Genomic DNA, 15,727 nt, shown 5'->3' with positions numbered 1-15,727 from the left:
CTCAAGAATGCTTATGCCTAGGATCATGAAACTTCATAGATACATTGATCATGACTTGCAGATGTCCTCTATTGATTTTCAGGTCACTAGGTAAAAGGTCAAGGTCACGGTGACCCGAAATAGTAAAATGGTTTCTGGATGATAACTCAAGAACGCTTATGCCTAGGATCATGAAACTTCATAGGTACATTGATCATGACTCGCAGATGACCCCTATTGATTTTCAGGTCACTAGGTCAAGGTCACTGTGACCCGAAATAGTAAAATGGTTTCCGGATGTTAGCTCAAGAACGCTTATGCCTAGGATCATGAACTTCATAGGTACATTGATCATGACTCGCAGATGACCCCTACTGATTTTCAGGTCACTAGGTCAAAGGTCAAGGTCTGGTGACTCAACTTAGAAAAATGGTTTCCGGATGATAGCTCAAGAACGCTTACGCCTAGGATCATGAAACCTCATAGGTTCATTGATCATGACTCGCAGATGACCCCTATTGACTTTCGGGTCACTAGGTCAAAGGTCACGGTGACTTGACACAGTAAAATGGTTTCTGGATGATAACACAAGAAAGCTTACGCCTAGGATCATGAAACTTCATATGTACATTGATCATGACTCGCAGATGACCCCTATTGATTTTAAGGTCACTAGGTCAAAGGTCACAGTGCCAAAAAACGTATTCACACAATGGCTGCCACTACAACTGACAGCCCATATGGGGGGCATGCATGTTTTACAAACAGCCCTTGTTCCTGTTAAAAACTGATACAGCATGCCTTATGTATCTTTATCATGTAGGAAATAACCTGTAAGAGATGCTTGACCAACGCTTTTTTAAACTCAATGTCCCAGAAAATGTTTGCCTGAGTGCAACCGGTTACTGGTGGAAGCTGTCAGAGTTTAACCTTTTTTCGGCGTAGCTGTATACGCCAGCTTTTCACCTAACCTGACCTTTGTAACTGTCCAATAAAATTTCCCGCGGCTAGGTCAGAACGAATACACTTTATTTATGCCATAGGCTGATTTGAGCATACGACCAGAACATTGGAAACATGTCCGCGTCTTTGTAACACTGTTTAACTGCGTGTTCAGCATGAAACAATTTCATCTCTAATGAAAAGGTTTAATAGATAGAACAGTTTTACACTCAATCTCGACATCAATACAGTTTGTGTGTGCACCTTTTATTTTCAGAGGATTGCCAGCGCAAGAACGTTTGTACTTAAAGGCTATGTTCTCATATTTAGTACTAACTTCCATATTTCTGTCAACATGTAAACATGTAAAAGAATAAAGAGCAGTGGAAGGGATGCCTCACTTTAATGCATTGCATTTCAACCCGCGAGGTATCAGGTCAATTCGCGGCCAGTGTGTGTCGATGCCAGAGTTTATTTACAGGTCATCGCTGCGTCTTCACGACTTCCTTATGTGCTGACCGGAGTTCGCGCCCAGTAAAATAATCGTTATATAATAAAGACGCTATAGCGTGAACTAGGTGAACTGGAATTTCCTTTAGACCAGAAAGATGTTAAATGAAGATATCCAGCGATATAATTATGGTATGTCAATAAAAGATATTTAATGTGTTTTCAACAATACCATGATAAATATTTTTTTTTTATTTATTTCACAAGAATTATTCTACCATATTGACTAATGTATTAAACATGAGCGCGATGATTGTCGATACTGTTAATAATCGAATCAAATAGCAATGCCCGACAAACCACTAAAACAGGTTTGTTCGAAGAACGCGCGTATAAATATTAAAAATATGTACGGATACTTTGCGTGTGGCCGGTTGACTTGTATGTTTTAATTTCACTTCCATTCTTCTTTTGCTTTTCTGTTTTGTATCTATAGGTTTATGACCCAGCAATATGCAATAATGTAAAATAAGCCGCGAAAACTCCGCGTAACATCGCTTACTGCGAGTGATGCAGCTAAGAACTGCACAGAAAAAGACATTCGCTATCCTTGATCTCATTCATGGAACTCTTTACCTTTCATAAACTCCAACCACAATCAACGCCCTATATCTTTTTTAAAGATATTTCTTGTTTGGGTTTAAACAGACCCCATCCGGCCTAGTTGCTTATTTGTTGAACCGGCATTACGTTGCAGATATAAATGGTAGGACAATCGCAACAAAAGCATTCATTGCTCATCAAAACCACGGCTCCTTATACACGTACTATGAAAGTCCCTGTTATTAACAAATGTGGAAACCAAGACACAACAAAGGCATTCGTGGGATGCAGAACAGTTTATTAAATCATGTCACTCGAAATCTGAACTCTCTTTAGAATGATATGAAAATCACTCAAAGATGCCTTGTACCTGTCCACTTCACCAGCGCCAGCAGTACCTGAAACGATATAATGGTCACATTTTTAAGCGCCACATGATGGAGATCTTTTTTTCATTGGGAATTTATTTACTAAAGGATATATGTGTCTAAACTTGCATTCTCAACAACCAAAGCAATAGGACAATGCCATATCACTGCAAATTGGGAAATATCTAGAGGGAAAAAGCTGCTTGTTGCTCCCTTCTTCCCCAACCCCCTTCCTCCCTGCTTCCTCCCTGCTTCCCGACTGGATAGGTCAACACAAAAAGTTTTAAAATGTAATATATATTTTTCACACATCCTATCGCAAAAGAAAAATGCCTTAACACTGAATACACATATTGCACAACAATATACACAGAACCAACTATGGGAAAATATAACAGACATTTCTCACTTTCCATTCAGCTTCTTAATGGCAGCACACTGAACTTTTGATACTACAATTTGTGTCACCAGTATCGCCTTGACTACGCCACATTCATTGCCAGTTAACTGACTATGGTAATCTTAATGTGGCGCAACGTATTCCCAAAACAATAAAAGATCTTTTAACCAAATAGACCGTTGTATTTTTGTTTAAAAGTAAAATAGTAGTAGTGTATAGTATATCCTTTGAGGTCCTGCCATTAAATAATAATTTTTTTTATCAGAGTCTTAGCAAGTTTCTATTAAAGAACGTCTCAAGCCGAAATAATTTGAGCTGCTTCCTGCGAAAATGGGCCTTATGCCATATGCCAGCATAGCTTCAGACCAACCTGTGCATTCATGTGGTCTAGTCAGGAGCTACCCTGTCCGATTATGTGACAACAAAACCTTGCGTGCCTGTATAAAGGAGCAGGGTAGCTGTGGCCAGACCGCGCAACTTATTTTGGATCTACACTGACAGCAAATGGCAAAAGACCCAAATGCATACTTCGGATTATTTGAGATGCTAATAACCTCGGCCATGAGATGATTTCATTGTGCATGGCTGTGCCAGGGCAGGTGCGCGAGTCCGTGTCCCTGTGGCTCATAAGGCAGTACCTCCTCGACAAATGCCCCTTTCTGACGGCACACTTCAGGATGTTGTCCAAGGCTGTAACCAGAAAGCAAATGTGTATATACGTGACAGATAAAGATATAAACATGAATCAGTGTACCGACGAAAAGGAGTACACAAACTATTTCTACAGATTAACATGGCTACATTCGCTAATCAGAAGAGTGAGGCGAACACATGACTTTCGTACAGCCTTGTATATACTTATTAACTATCACGCGGTTTAATTAGAAGTTAATGGTTAGTTGCTTGTCGCCATAAGCGTTTGTTTGCCTACAATTAGCATTTGTTTGTACCCATGTACATCTCATCCCGTTTAGTCAACTAACAAACAATTTTAAATTTTACCCATTTATGCCTAGCGTCTAGAAAAAAGCATTGGCAAACAGCGTAGACCAAGATGAGACGCCGCATGATGCGGCGTCTCATCAGGGTCTGTGCTGTTTGCATAAAGGAATTTCTGTTAGAAATATTCTAAATATAGACAGAAGTATACTAGACATCCATAATTTTGGAAATAAATTGATCCACTTTAGAAGGATGGTAGAGTCCACTAGGCATAAATTGGTTAATGTGGTCTACCATTCAACGCCGCTTCACTCGGCAGATTGCTCTCGTAATTGCCAATCATGGCTATCCCGAATTCTCGGCTGCCTCCACCGGAAGTGTGGTCCCCGGCGACGCCCCAGCCCCGCCCCTCATAGGCGTTCCCGTCGTTACCGATCAGGAAGTTGTAACCAATGTCGTTCCAGTCTGAAATAAATCAGGAGAATATGTATGTAAAGCCATCGACATTACAGACAGTTGTAACCAATATCTTTCCAGTCTGAAATAAATCAGGAGAATATGTATGTAAAGCCATTGGCATTACAGGAAGTTGTAACCAATGTCGTTCCAATCTGAAAGAAATCGGGAGAATATGTATGTAAAGCCATCGACATTACAGGAAGTTGTAACCAGTGTCGTTGCAGTCTGAAATAAATCGGGAGAATATGTATGTAAAGCCATCGACATTACAGGAAGTTGTAACCAATGTCGTTCCAATCTGAAAGAAATTAGGAGAATATGTATGTAAAGCCATCGACATTATAGGAAGTTGTAACCAATGTCGTTCCAGTCTGAAATAAATCAGGAGAATTGTAAAGCCATCGACATTACAGGAAGTTGTAACCAATGTCGTTACAATCTGAAAGAAATCGGAGAATATGTATGTAAAGCCATCGACATTACAGGAAGTTGTAACCAATGTCGTTCCAGTCTGAAAGAAATCAGGAGAAAATGTATGTAAAACCATCGATATTACAGGAAGTTGTAACCAATGTCGCTCCAGTCTGAACAAAAAAAAACAATGGAATAATCTGTATGCAACACCATCGACCGAACAGTCCAAAGATTGTCTATGCTGACTAGAAACGCACGAAGTTTGCACACAAAAGTAACTTGTTACGTTTCCGCACCCTGTCCGACCATTAACTTTGCTGATACAGTTTTGCCGAAAAGATTAATGTCCGTAAATTATCAGATAATTGTTTGTTTAGAATTCCGACTTGTAACTTGCAGGTTAAATGTTGACCTGTTCAGAAAAAGAGGTTTGAAATACCTGTTTACTTACACTAAACCAATGTGCATGTTCGATCTTAAAACTATTTGGCAAATGTCTGGAAACAAGGTCATACCCCCCCCCCCCTCAATCATTACCCACGTGGTGTTGTATTATTATTTTTTGCACAGCACCCAATAATACGTTTTTTATTTGAACCAAGCATAATCTGCATGTGAATATACAATCTGCTATATTGCATTGTACTATTTAGCTTAATACTGTAATATTAAGCTCAATAATCTATAATGGTATATAAATAAAGCACTCATCGCAAATGCTAAAAGAGCGCACGTTTGATAGCGTTGTGTTTATGCCACACTTGAAGATATTTGTATGCCCCCCTTCGAAGAAGAGGGGGTATATTGCTTTGCTCATGTCGGTCTGTCGGTCCGTCCACCAGGTGGTTGTCAGATGATAACTCAAGAACGCTTGGGCCTAGGATCATGAAACTTCATAGGTACATTGATCATGACTCGCAGATGACCCCTATTTATTTTGAGGTCACTAGGTCAAAGGTCACGGTGACCTAAATAATAAAATGGTTTTTGGATGATAACTCAAGAATGCATACGCGGCCAACAGGGCGAACTCTGAACAATATAACTGAAGCAACTGGTCTGTAATCCTTTATCTATAATTATCAGTCCAATGAAACATCATCCTTTGAGTAAAATAAAGTGGATCAGTAAAAATATTATCAGAATATGATATTTTTTGTATATTTTGTGTATTAAATATTGTGTTAATGTTTAATTTTGATGATTAATATAAATATAAGCAGGACAGGGGAGGTAATACACTATTATATCTTTCTTCTATACAGGGGAAACAAATGCAATAAGTTAAAATTTCATGTTTAATGAATAGAGGATAATTATCACCCCCCCATTTTTTTTAAACATCATCTTATAAATTACCACACCCCACATTATACCCCCCTCTCACCCCCACCCCCCTACTCCTCCACCCCTACCCCCCCTACCCCCACCCCCCATTTTTTTAACATCTTATAAATAACCCCACCCTACATTATTACCCCTTCTCACTTCCCCCTACCCCCACCCCCCCCCCATTTTTTTAAACATCTAATAAATTACCACACCCCACATTATACTCCCCTCTCACTCCCCCTACCCCCCCCCCACCCACCCCCCCCCCCCCATTTTTTTTAAACATCTTATAAATTACCCCACCCCACATTTTTATTCACCCCACCACCCACCCCCCCCTCACCCCACCCCCCACCCCCCCCCACCCCCAGCCCCCCCCCCCAAAATTTTTTTTTTATTTTTTTTAAACATCTAATAAATTACCACACCTCACATTATACCCCCCTCTCACTCCCCCCTACCCCCCTCCCCCAACCCACCAATTCTTTTTAAACATCTAATAAATTAACACACCCCACATTATTACCCCCTCTCACCCCCCCCCACCCCCTTTACCCCCCCCCCCCCATTTTTTTTTAAACATCTTATAAATTACCCCACCCCACATTATACCCCCCTCTCACTCCCCCCTACCCCCACCCCCCAATTTTGTTTAACATCTAATAAATTACCCCACCCCACATTATTACCCCTCTCACCCCCAACCCACCCCCACCTCCCCCCTTCACCACCCCTACCCCCCCCCCCCAATTTTTTTAAACATCTTATAAATAACCACACCACACATTATACCCCCCGCTCACCACCCACCCACCTACCCCCCCCCCACCCACCCCCACCCCCCCACCCCCCCCCCCAATTTTTTTTAAACATCTTACAAATTACCACACCCCACATTATACCCCCCTCTCACCCCCAGCCCCCCCACCCCCCCCCCCCAAAAAAAAAAAAAAAATTTTTTTTTTAAACATCTAATTAATTACCACACCCCACATTATTACCCCCTCTCACCCACCACCAAGGTCACAGTGACAAAAAACGTATTCACACAATGGCTGACACTACAACTGACAGCCCATATGGGGGGCATGCATGTTTTACAAACGGCCCTTGTTTATAATACCGATAAGCCACATACGTCTGATTTCCATTTGAGCTGATTGAATCTCTCTGACGCGGGCGCTGCACGTGGCGGTGTCTGTGCACGAGGAAGTTTCCGTGTGGTGGATGAAGATTACCCTCGTTTGGCCCCGGAGCGCAGGAGAGGGGCTGCTGGGCGCACGTGCTCCCCAGTCTGCGCGTGAGACGATCGTCACCTCCGGGCAGCTGGTATCTGCGCACAACTAGATGGACTTAGACCTATTTATTTTAGATCTATTGCATCGGAAGCTTAAAAGTAATTGATACGCTCTCGAGTCCGTTTCCGGAGTAAAACCCAGTACTTAGCGTATTTGGGGGTAGATCTAAAGAGCGCTTCTAACGTGTGGATCGAAATTATGACCCCCGTTCGCTAAACGGACACCATATCAACTATGCCACGGAGATGTAGTTACAAGGACAACTCGATAGTTCTTCGCATGATTTTTCTAGCATTTATATTAAACTTAGTACTTACAAAGTAGTCAGTAAACATATAATTTTAAAAGTGACAATATACAACATTTACGGTACGAAGCATTGGGACGAATTTATATTACAGAGAACGCGAAAAGTTCGCAGGTAACATGTATCATTATTTATTAGTTTTTGACAAATCGACCAAATGTCTTACATGTTTACAACCTATTTAGACAATTTTTCTGACAGGTCCTACCAAAGTTTCGCATCATATGATTTAATATATTCTTTAATGAACGATTAGACAATACTTGTATACTGACAGGACGCTAAGCCAGTGATCAACTAAACCAATCACAAGCGCGAGCATTATGCTTTTGGAGGACATCGAGACATTGGTTCAATGAGTGAGTTGTAATGCTGAGGTATCTATTATTATGAGTCGTGTTCTGAGAAAACTGGGCATAATACATGTGCGTAAAGTGTCGTCGCAGAATAGCCTGTGCAGTCCGCACAGGCTAATCAGGGACGACACTTTCCGCCTAAATTGGAGTTTTGCTAAGAAGAGACTTCATTAAAACGAAAAATGTCACAAAAGCGGAAAGTGTCGTCCCTGATTAGCTTGTGCGGATTGGTACGATACTCTACGCCCATGCATTATGCCCAGTTTTCTCAGAACGCGACTCATATTATCATCCGAAAGGGGCCTCGTTCTGGGAAAACGGGGCTTAATGCATGTGCGTAGTGTCATCCGCATCAGGGACGACAATTTCCGATTTTATGAAACGAAAATCTCGTTTGAGGTGGAAAGTTTCGCTCTTGATGAGCATGTGGGGACTGCACAGGGTAATCTGGAATCACACTTTACGTACATGCATTAAACCCAGTTTTCCTAAAACGAAGCTCATTTTACCAACAGACTTTGAAGAATTCTCGGAACCAATCATTCGATCGAGATAGAGAAACAAACAGACTTCAATAACCACGAGCGAGTCTCATACACCGGCTACAGCAAATATTATTATCACCATTTACTGAAAACGATAGTTGTTGAAACACGTTATTCAACGGCTGTTAAATCATTCATGCTTTTTATTAACTATACAATTGTATAACAATTTCTGATTTTGGTGTTCTAATTGTCACGCCGGGTATGCGAATACTTCGTTGACGGATGGCACTTCACTAACAGAGAACAACAAACGCCACGCGCGAGAGGTAAGTTCCTCTGTTTTATTTAAAGTTATATCCTAAAGATTAGTTTTTAAGACAAGACACATGGTCGAGTTGATAAATGGTGTATCCTTTTGTATTGGGAATACACACTTTCACGGAAGAATGGTACAGTTTTGCCAAAAAAATAGAAAATTCGATCGGAAAACAGCATAAACTGGATGAACAGTAAACATTTTAACAAAATAAAACTACTTAGAATTATTGCAAGAAATTGTTTGCTATTCCAGCATGTAGAGTAATCACTGCTTCAAATACTGAAATTTTGATAGTATTCAATGAAATATAAACAAAGATAGTGCATGTTGTAATAGGTGGCATACATAAAGTTGCAGGCACTTTGTTTACCGATAAAGGGCACTTCAGATTACGGAGACTTTCACTAAAGCGGGCACTCTAATAACTGAGTTTTATCTTCTACCTTAAATGCAGTTATTTATATTATGGCTATTCATACGAAACATTTTGAAAATATATTTTTCAAAAATCACACTACTATTAATTTTATACTATGTTTATTATAATTGCAATTTTCAAATAAGATAATATTTATTATTAAATGAATGTTTACATAATGAACTTGTTTTTATTGGTAACTTGAGATTCAGAGAAATGAAAATACAACGGATAATGCGGATCAACACAATCGTGTTCAATTTTACTTATAGCAGGGCTCTAGATAACGGTAGTGAAGGGGTCTTTATGAGGCAAATACACATTTGTTCTTCATAAAATCCTATGTCGGTTGTGCTTATTTGAATCGCATCATCAAGACGATACTTATGCGTAGCAACAAAATTAAAAAGAGAATGGTAAAACTCCCTTAATTGTGAGCCCTGCTTATAGGGAGCACTTCCCTTTACGCAACGCTAACGTTTGCTCGAAGTGCGATTCACCTGACCCTAAATCACTGTAAATAGCCTTAGTACCTTCATTTGGACAACTGTTTAGAACGTAATTTAAAATATATGGTCATATAGATTTTACTCATTAGACATATCCAATTTGTTTAACATTTATCTTTCACATTTATACCAAAGCATAATCATATTTCAAAGGGATAAGAACATGCTTCGGTAATTCGTTTTTTATTTGCGTACTAAGTACATACATTTTTATTTATTGCCTGCTTACTTTAAAAGTATTCCACAGTGAATTCTGCATTTTTGATTCACAAAAAACGAATGTGTTATATCTGGAAAAACGTATCTAGATGTCGGGAAACGAAGTGCCATTGTTTTTTAGATGATCGGTAAACGAAGTGCAGATGAAAAATGTGCATGCGACTCTTAAAACATTTGAATTTTCTCAAATACATTAGTAAACTAAAATGTAACATGTTGTAACATTACTGGATATATTGATCTTTTATTTCGAATAGTAAGCACGTTCTTGATTTATTTCCAAGTATGTTTATTTTGTTAAAATATGTACTGATCATTCAATTCATGCTGATTATCGATGGAATTTTATCGTTTTTTAAAAATAATTCACCGTTTTTCCGCGAATCTCTTTCTTCGCAATACGAAGTGTTATACCATTAATCACCCAAACAATGTTCTGTGTCTAAAAAACAAATAAACAGAACATTAATACAAAAAAGCTGAAGAACTCACCTCTCGCGCGTGGCTTTTGTTGTTCTCTGTTAGTGAAGTGCCATCCGTAAACGAAGTATTCGCATACCCGGCGTGATTGTTGTCATATTGAACACGAGAAAGAAACATGTTAATGTATAATAGATCCGGCGCATAGTAGCAGCTCCAATGTTTTGGGAGCATATTTTGTTGTTGTTGTTGTTGTTGTTTTTAAATAACTTAAAAAAATCACTGGCTCGCAATTGTAGCAAAAAAGGTCCATGGTATTAAAAAGATTGGGGCCGCGACTACAGAATAATATACATTTCGCAAAACCCTGATCAAGAAACCTGTACACTACGTATCAGGAAGCTTTCGAAAACCAGCGAATAACCCGAACTAAAACTCAATGTAATTACCTCTTACTTAAAAGTTACTCAACGATAATTTGGTATCGTAAACGCCGGGTAGGGATATTGTAATGATACACAGGTCATTTTATCGACTATTGCAAAGCTCGTGTCTTCTGCATACTATCTAAATAATTCATATAGACTCTAATTCATATTATAATACGACACTTAAATGACTCATTTTGTTAAATACTGCATCTGTATTCCATTTAAGAATTTATCTGATCATGATATAACGAAATACATAATGCAATTAAGTATAATATATCATCTATAGGTAGACAAAATCATAGGAACGTCGTGAAAAACATCGACATAAAACACAAATTGGTCCGGAGGGGAAAAACACTCTCATAATAGTCCCATCCGCATCCCTAATGTTTTGAAGCTTCACAAGCGGCTGTAGATAACAACGCCTATCGTAAACGGATTGACAGGTATTTTAAAATAATAAAAAACATGGGTATTTTTAGAAATGCTTTCGTTCGCACTCTTTTACCTAAATCTTACAAGGGCAGTGCATTTAACATTAAAAGTAGAATTAAACTTTGTCTTGGGCACTTTTCCAGTGTGAAGGATCACGTAACTTGATTGGGTTCACAAAATGGATGTTAATGGATGTAAACACACTGGTAAGTGTGTTTTTAGTCACAGGTGGTTAGCGTGTGGCTATGATATTAATTAGTGAAAACATCATTTTGAATGATAAATAATCATATTATAACGAAAAATTAACTTTTCTGAAAAAAAATATTTCACTATCAAATATATATATAACAAGGTATGCAACTCAAAATCACCCCATAACGGGGTGCATCGCTTTGAACAGCCATATCTTCATCAATTGTGCAGCGATTTTCACGATCTCGGTCTTATTCAACGCAGAAATGAATTTCCTTTCTGGAAATGTATATGTCTTGCAATATTTTTACAAATGCTGGGTCAACTTTTAAGAAATAACACGATACACAACACGCATGACCCAGTTGACAGTGATCATGTATTCTTTATGAATGAAATCTCCAGTTGTAAAGACACACCTCCGCATTGGACCAATGAAATCACTCGTATGTTTAAAATGTCAGTTAGTTGAAATGTATGTAAACAAAGGTTTCAAACGGCGCTGGACAGTTAGTCTTGATGCAGAATGTAACGACAAGAACGGTAATAATGTTTTTTCATACGTTTTATTGAATTATGGTATCGAACTACATGAACTTTGTAGGGAAGTTGCCCTTTACTTCGTGAAGATTTCAGTCTTAAAGACAGCATGATCACTGTCAACTGGGTCATGCGTGTTGTGTATCGTGTTATTTCTTAAAAGTTGACCCAGCATTTGTAAAAATATTGCAAGACATATACATTTCCAGAAATGAAATTCATTTCTGCGTTGAATAAGACCGAGATCGTGAAAATCGCTGCAAAATTGATGAAGATATGGCTGTTCAAAGCGATGCACCCCGTTTTGGGGTGATTTTGAGTTGCATACCTTGTTATATATATATTTGATAGTGAAATATTTTTTTTCAGAAAAGTTAATTTTTCGTTATAATATGATTATTTATCATTCAAAATGATGTTTTCACTAATTAATATCATAGCCACACGCTAACCACCTGTGTTTTTAGTGTGTTAAAAAGTAAAACTTTTAAAAACAATTTTTCGTAAGAATTTCAACTAGTGCATAAAAGCTTATGGCAATGTGAAAAACGTAAGAATTACTTTAATAAATAAGCCTGTGCGTTTGGCCAAAATTCGATGTTTACAGCCATACATATGCACGATTATGCTGCACGCGATGTTTACAGCCATACATATGCACGATTATGCTGCACGCGACGTGAAATTTTGGCACCGATTTAGACGTATTCAATAATGAATTCTTAAATCTTAAGATATCGACACACACTGCAAGAAAAACCTGTATTGTATGCTCTAAAGATGTTTGCAAACATATTTCAATAACTTGAGATAATTGCAAAGTTCTTAATGGTGTGTTTTCATTCTGTCCAGTCCGTGTGTAAACCCCATTGATCCTGCACCCAGGTTTCTCTCTTTGATAGTTTCACCATGACAGGACTTGTTAACGTATTTGTACGTTTTTGAAATATTTCAGGATGTATAGTTATTACAAAATATTTTTAACTGTCTAAAATAATTATAAAAGGCTAATCCGAAAAAAAAAGAAAACAAAAGTATTAGCTTAGAACTGGATTTAAACCTATACCCTTAAGTAGCACACGCTAGAACACGCGCAACAACTGGACACACACGTAGGCCTACTATTTGCCTAGATGGCGTATTTTAAAGGCCATAGTTACCATACGCTTTGTTTTGCAACTTTTTCATGAACATAACTACAAACCGATTTCAACTCATGATTATCCATAAATGCACCGATATATAGAGGATATTTGTTCATGTCAGTGTAAGATCGTTCGTTGTTTCACGAGTGATCATAAAAAAAAATTCACGAGACGCGCAGCCACGAGTGAAAATATTATTTTGCAAATCACGAGTGAAATAATAAACGATCTTACACTGACATAAACACATTTTCTGTTTCTTTTATGCCACTTTTTCAAGGAAATAATTAACAGCTGTTTCCCTTTCGCTGAAAAGTTACCCTTTCTCGGAGTTTCTCCCGTGGCGTGCCTCAAGGCATTTCAAAACACAAAATGACGTCATTAATATGACGAAATGACGTCATTATTCCAGCGAAATTCTTCAGTTAATCTTTTTTACAATGTAAATAAAGGGTGAAAAAGTATAAAATAAAAAGAAAATTTGTTGGATTCGGTGGAATGTCGATTTTAATTCGCTCGTGAACATAGAAAATATTTAAAATTATTTATGATAATCTAACAATAGAAAAAGGAGTTCCGATAATTTGTTCTTTTCACCGGTGAAAATAACAATTTGTTCTTTTCACTGCAGAAATGTCATATTTTATCATTAGGCATAAAAGAAAAAATAATAGTATATGACTCAGAAGATATATCCTCCAATTACCTTGAGTCGAGCGGTTAAGGAAACAACTAAAATAATTACTGAATTAATTCAAACAATGCCGCAATAAACAATGTACCTTTAAAGAGATCTTTTCACGCTTTGGTAAATTGACAAAATTGAAAAAAGTTGTTTCAGATTCGCAAATTTTCGTTTTAGTTATGATATTTATGAGGAAACAGTAAAACTGAACATTTACCATGCTCTAATGTAGCCATTATATGCATCTCTTGACGATTATAAAACCTAAAAATTATAAAGCGTTGCAACGTGAAACGATTGAATAATTTGGAGAGTTCTGTTTTTGTCGTTAAATTTTGTATAACTACGAAGACTGCTTATATATCGTATAAAATACAATTTAAAATAAAATTTAATGAATAAGTTAAAAAAATGCCAAAATCTGTGAAAAGGCCCCTTTTAAGATTTATTTCATTCCCGTTCAGCCCATGTCAAAATTGTTTATTTACAGCGTGGTTAACCACGCAAAGCCGATAGTTCCATACACACCCGCAAATGACACACTACGCGTGTTGTTTACCTTGAGTCGAGAGGTCACATCCGAAAAGCGAGAGTTCTCGATTGCAATATGCAGAAGGTCAACAAAACAATTGCAATTTATGTGCAAGTTTAATGAAGAGTACTAAAAACATGCACGAAATAGGCATACATTTGGATTATTTTAGTTGAAGTAAGATTTTTAAATACAATTAAGCTTTTGTTTTCCTTATTTTAGTCGTGTCTGTAATTATTTTCAAGCGAAGTAATATTAGTAAAAAAAAAATACTCAGAGCGCATGCCTGTGACGTAATCACGAGAGCCGCGGTCTTAATGTTAACAAAGTGATCGAAATTAGGTTATGCTCGAAATTAGGGAATCGTACGATTTATTGTTTGAATATTGTACATTCATCTTTTTAAATCTGTTGCACGTTTTATTGTCATTATGACATTCTGTACACTATTCCCTTTAAATCAGATCAAGTTACAAAAGCCATGGAAAGATAGAATATACCGAAAAAGGCAATACATCTCACATATACCAAACAATGCCATAGAATAAAAAAAACGTTAAAAATACAACATGACTTTATACTTACCGCCCGTAACATGAATAACCAATGCAACAGAAAAACACAGAAGGAAAATCATCCTGTAGTTTTCGTCAATAAATGTTCAACGCTTTTCTTAAATATTTAGTGTCAATATCTGTCGCACAAGTATATATACCTGCGTCCTTAGATGCGTTTTGCAATCTTAAAGTTTAAAACTGTCGCCTTAAAATGTCATTGACGTGACTCGAAGATTCTAGAACCGGATTCGGACTAGTCTGTCAGCACGGTGTGTCTTTTATACACGCTTATCATCACAGCGACATTTCGCATCAAAATATTGGTATTAAAAGAAAGTTCTTCCACAAAAGCAACATATTTACGCAAGTATTTATTTAAAAAACAACAACACAAGTTTATGAATTAAGACCATGGCATTTCATATTATGAAAAATAAAAGTGCTCGTTTTTCATACCAACATCTCCAAAAACGTATCGATAAGTTGGTCACAATTCTTGGTGTGTGAACATTAATATTGCTATTAATATTGATTTAAAGAATTATCGAAAACTCAACAGTTACCTTAAAGGGGCCTTTTCACAGATTTTGGCATTTTTTAACTTATTCATTAAATGCTTTATATCGATAAATGTAAACATTGGAGCGTAAAAGCTCCAGTAAAAAATCAAGAATAAAATTAAAAAAAGGAAAAGAACATTGCCCGGACCAGGTTTCGAACCAGTGACCCCTGGAGTCCTGCCAGAGTCCTGAAGTAAAAACGCTTTAGCCTACTGAGCTATTCCGCCGAGTACACATATTTGACGTATTTTATACCTAATATAAGCAATCTTAGTAGTTTCACAAAATTTAACGACAAAAACAGAACTCTCCAAATTATTCAATCGTTTCGCGTTGCAACGCTTTATAATTTTTAGGTTTTAAAATCGTCAAAAGATGCATATAATGGCTATATTAGACCATGGTAAATGTTCAGTATTAC

General features: G+C 37.5%; 1 protein-coding gene across 1 annotated transcript; it reads right to left on the bottom strand.

The window, feature by feature from the left end:
* Nucleotides 1-2,255: 2,255 nt before the first annotated feature.
* On the bottom strand, nucleotides 2,256-14,942 carry LOC127854303 (peptidoglycan-recognition protein SC2-like). The gene is made up of 5 exons (XM_052389397.1): nucleotides 14,775-14,942; nucleotides 7,028-7,222; nucleotides 3,979-4,149; nucleotides 3,297-3,432; nucleotides 2,256-2,372 (listed from the first exon to the last, which is right to left on the bottom strand). The coding sequence occupies exons 1-5, from the start codon at nucleotides 14,824-14,826 to the stop codon at nucleotides 2,354-2,356; spliced, it is 573 nt and encodes a 190-aa protein (XP_052245357.1). The 5' UTR covers nucleotides 14,827-14,942; the 3' UTR covers nucleotides 2,256-2,353.
* Between the last annotated feature and the right edge of the window lie 785 nt (nucleotides 14,943-15,727).

Source organism: Dreissena polymorpha, chromosome 12 (genome assembly GCF_020536995.1).
Source record: "Dreissena polymorpha isolate Duluth1 chromosome 12, UMN_Dpol_1.0, whole genome shotgun sequence".
Lineage (NCBI taxonomy): Eukaryota > Metazoa > Mollusca > Bivalvia > Myida > Dreissenidae > Dreissena > Dreissena polymorpha.
Note: the sequence above shows the minus strand (reverse complement) of the source record. Positions and strands in the feature narration are given on the sequence as shown.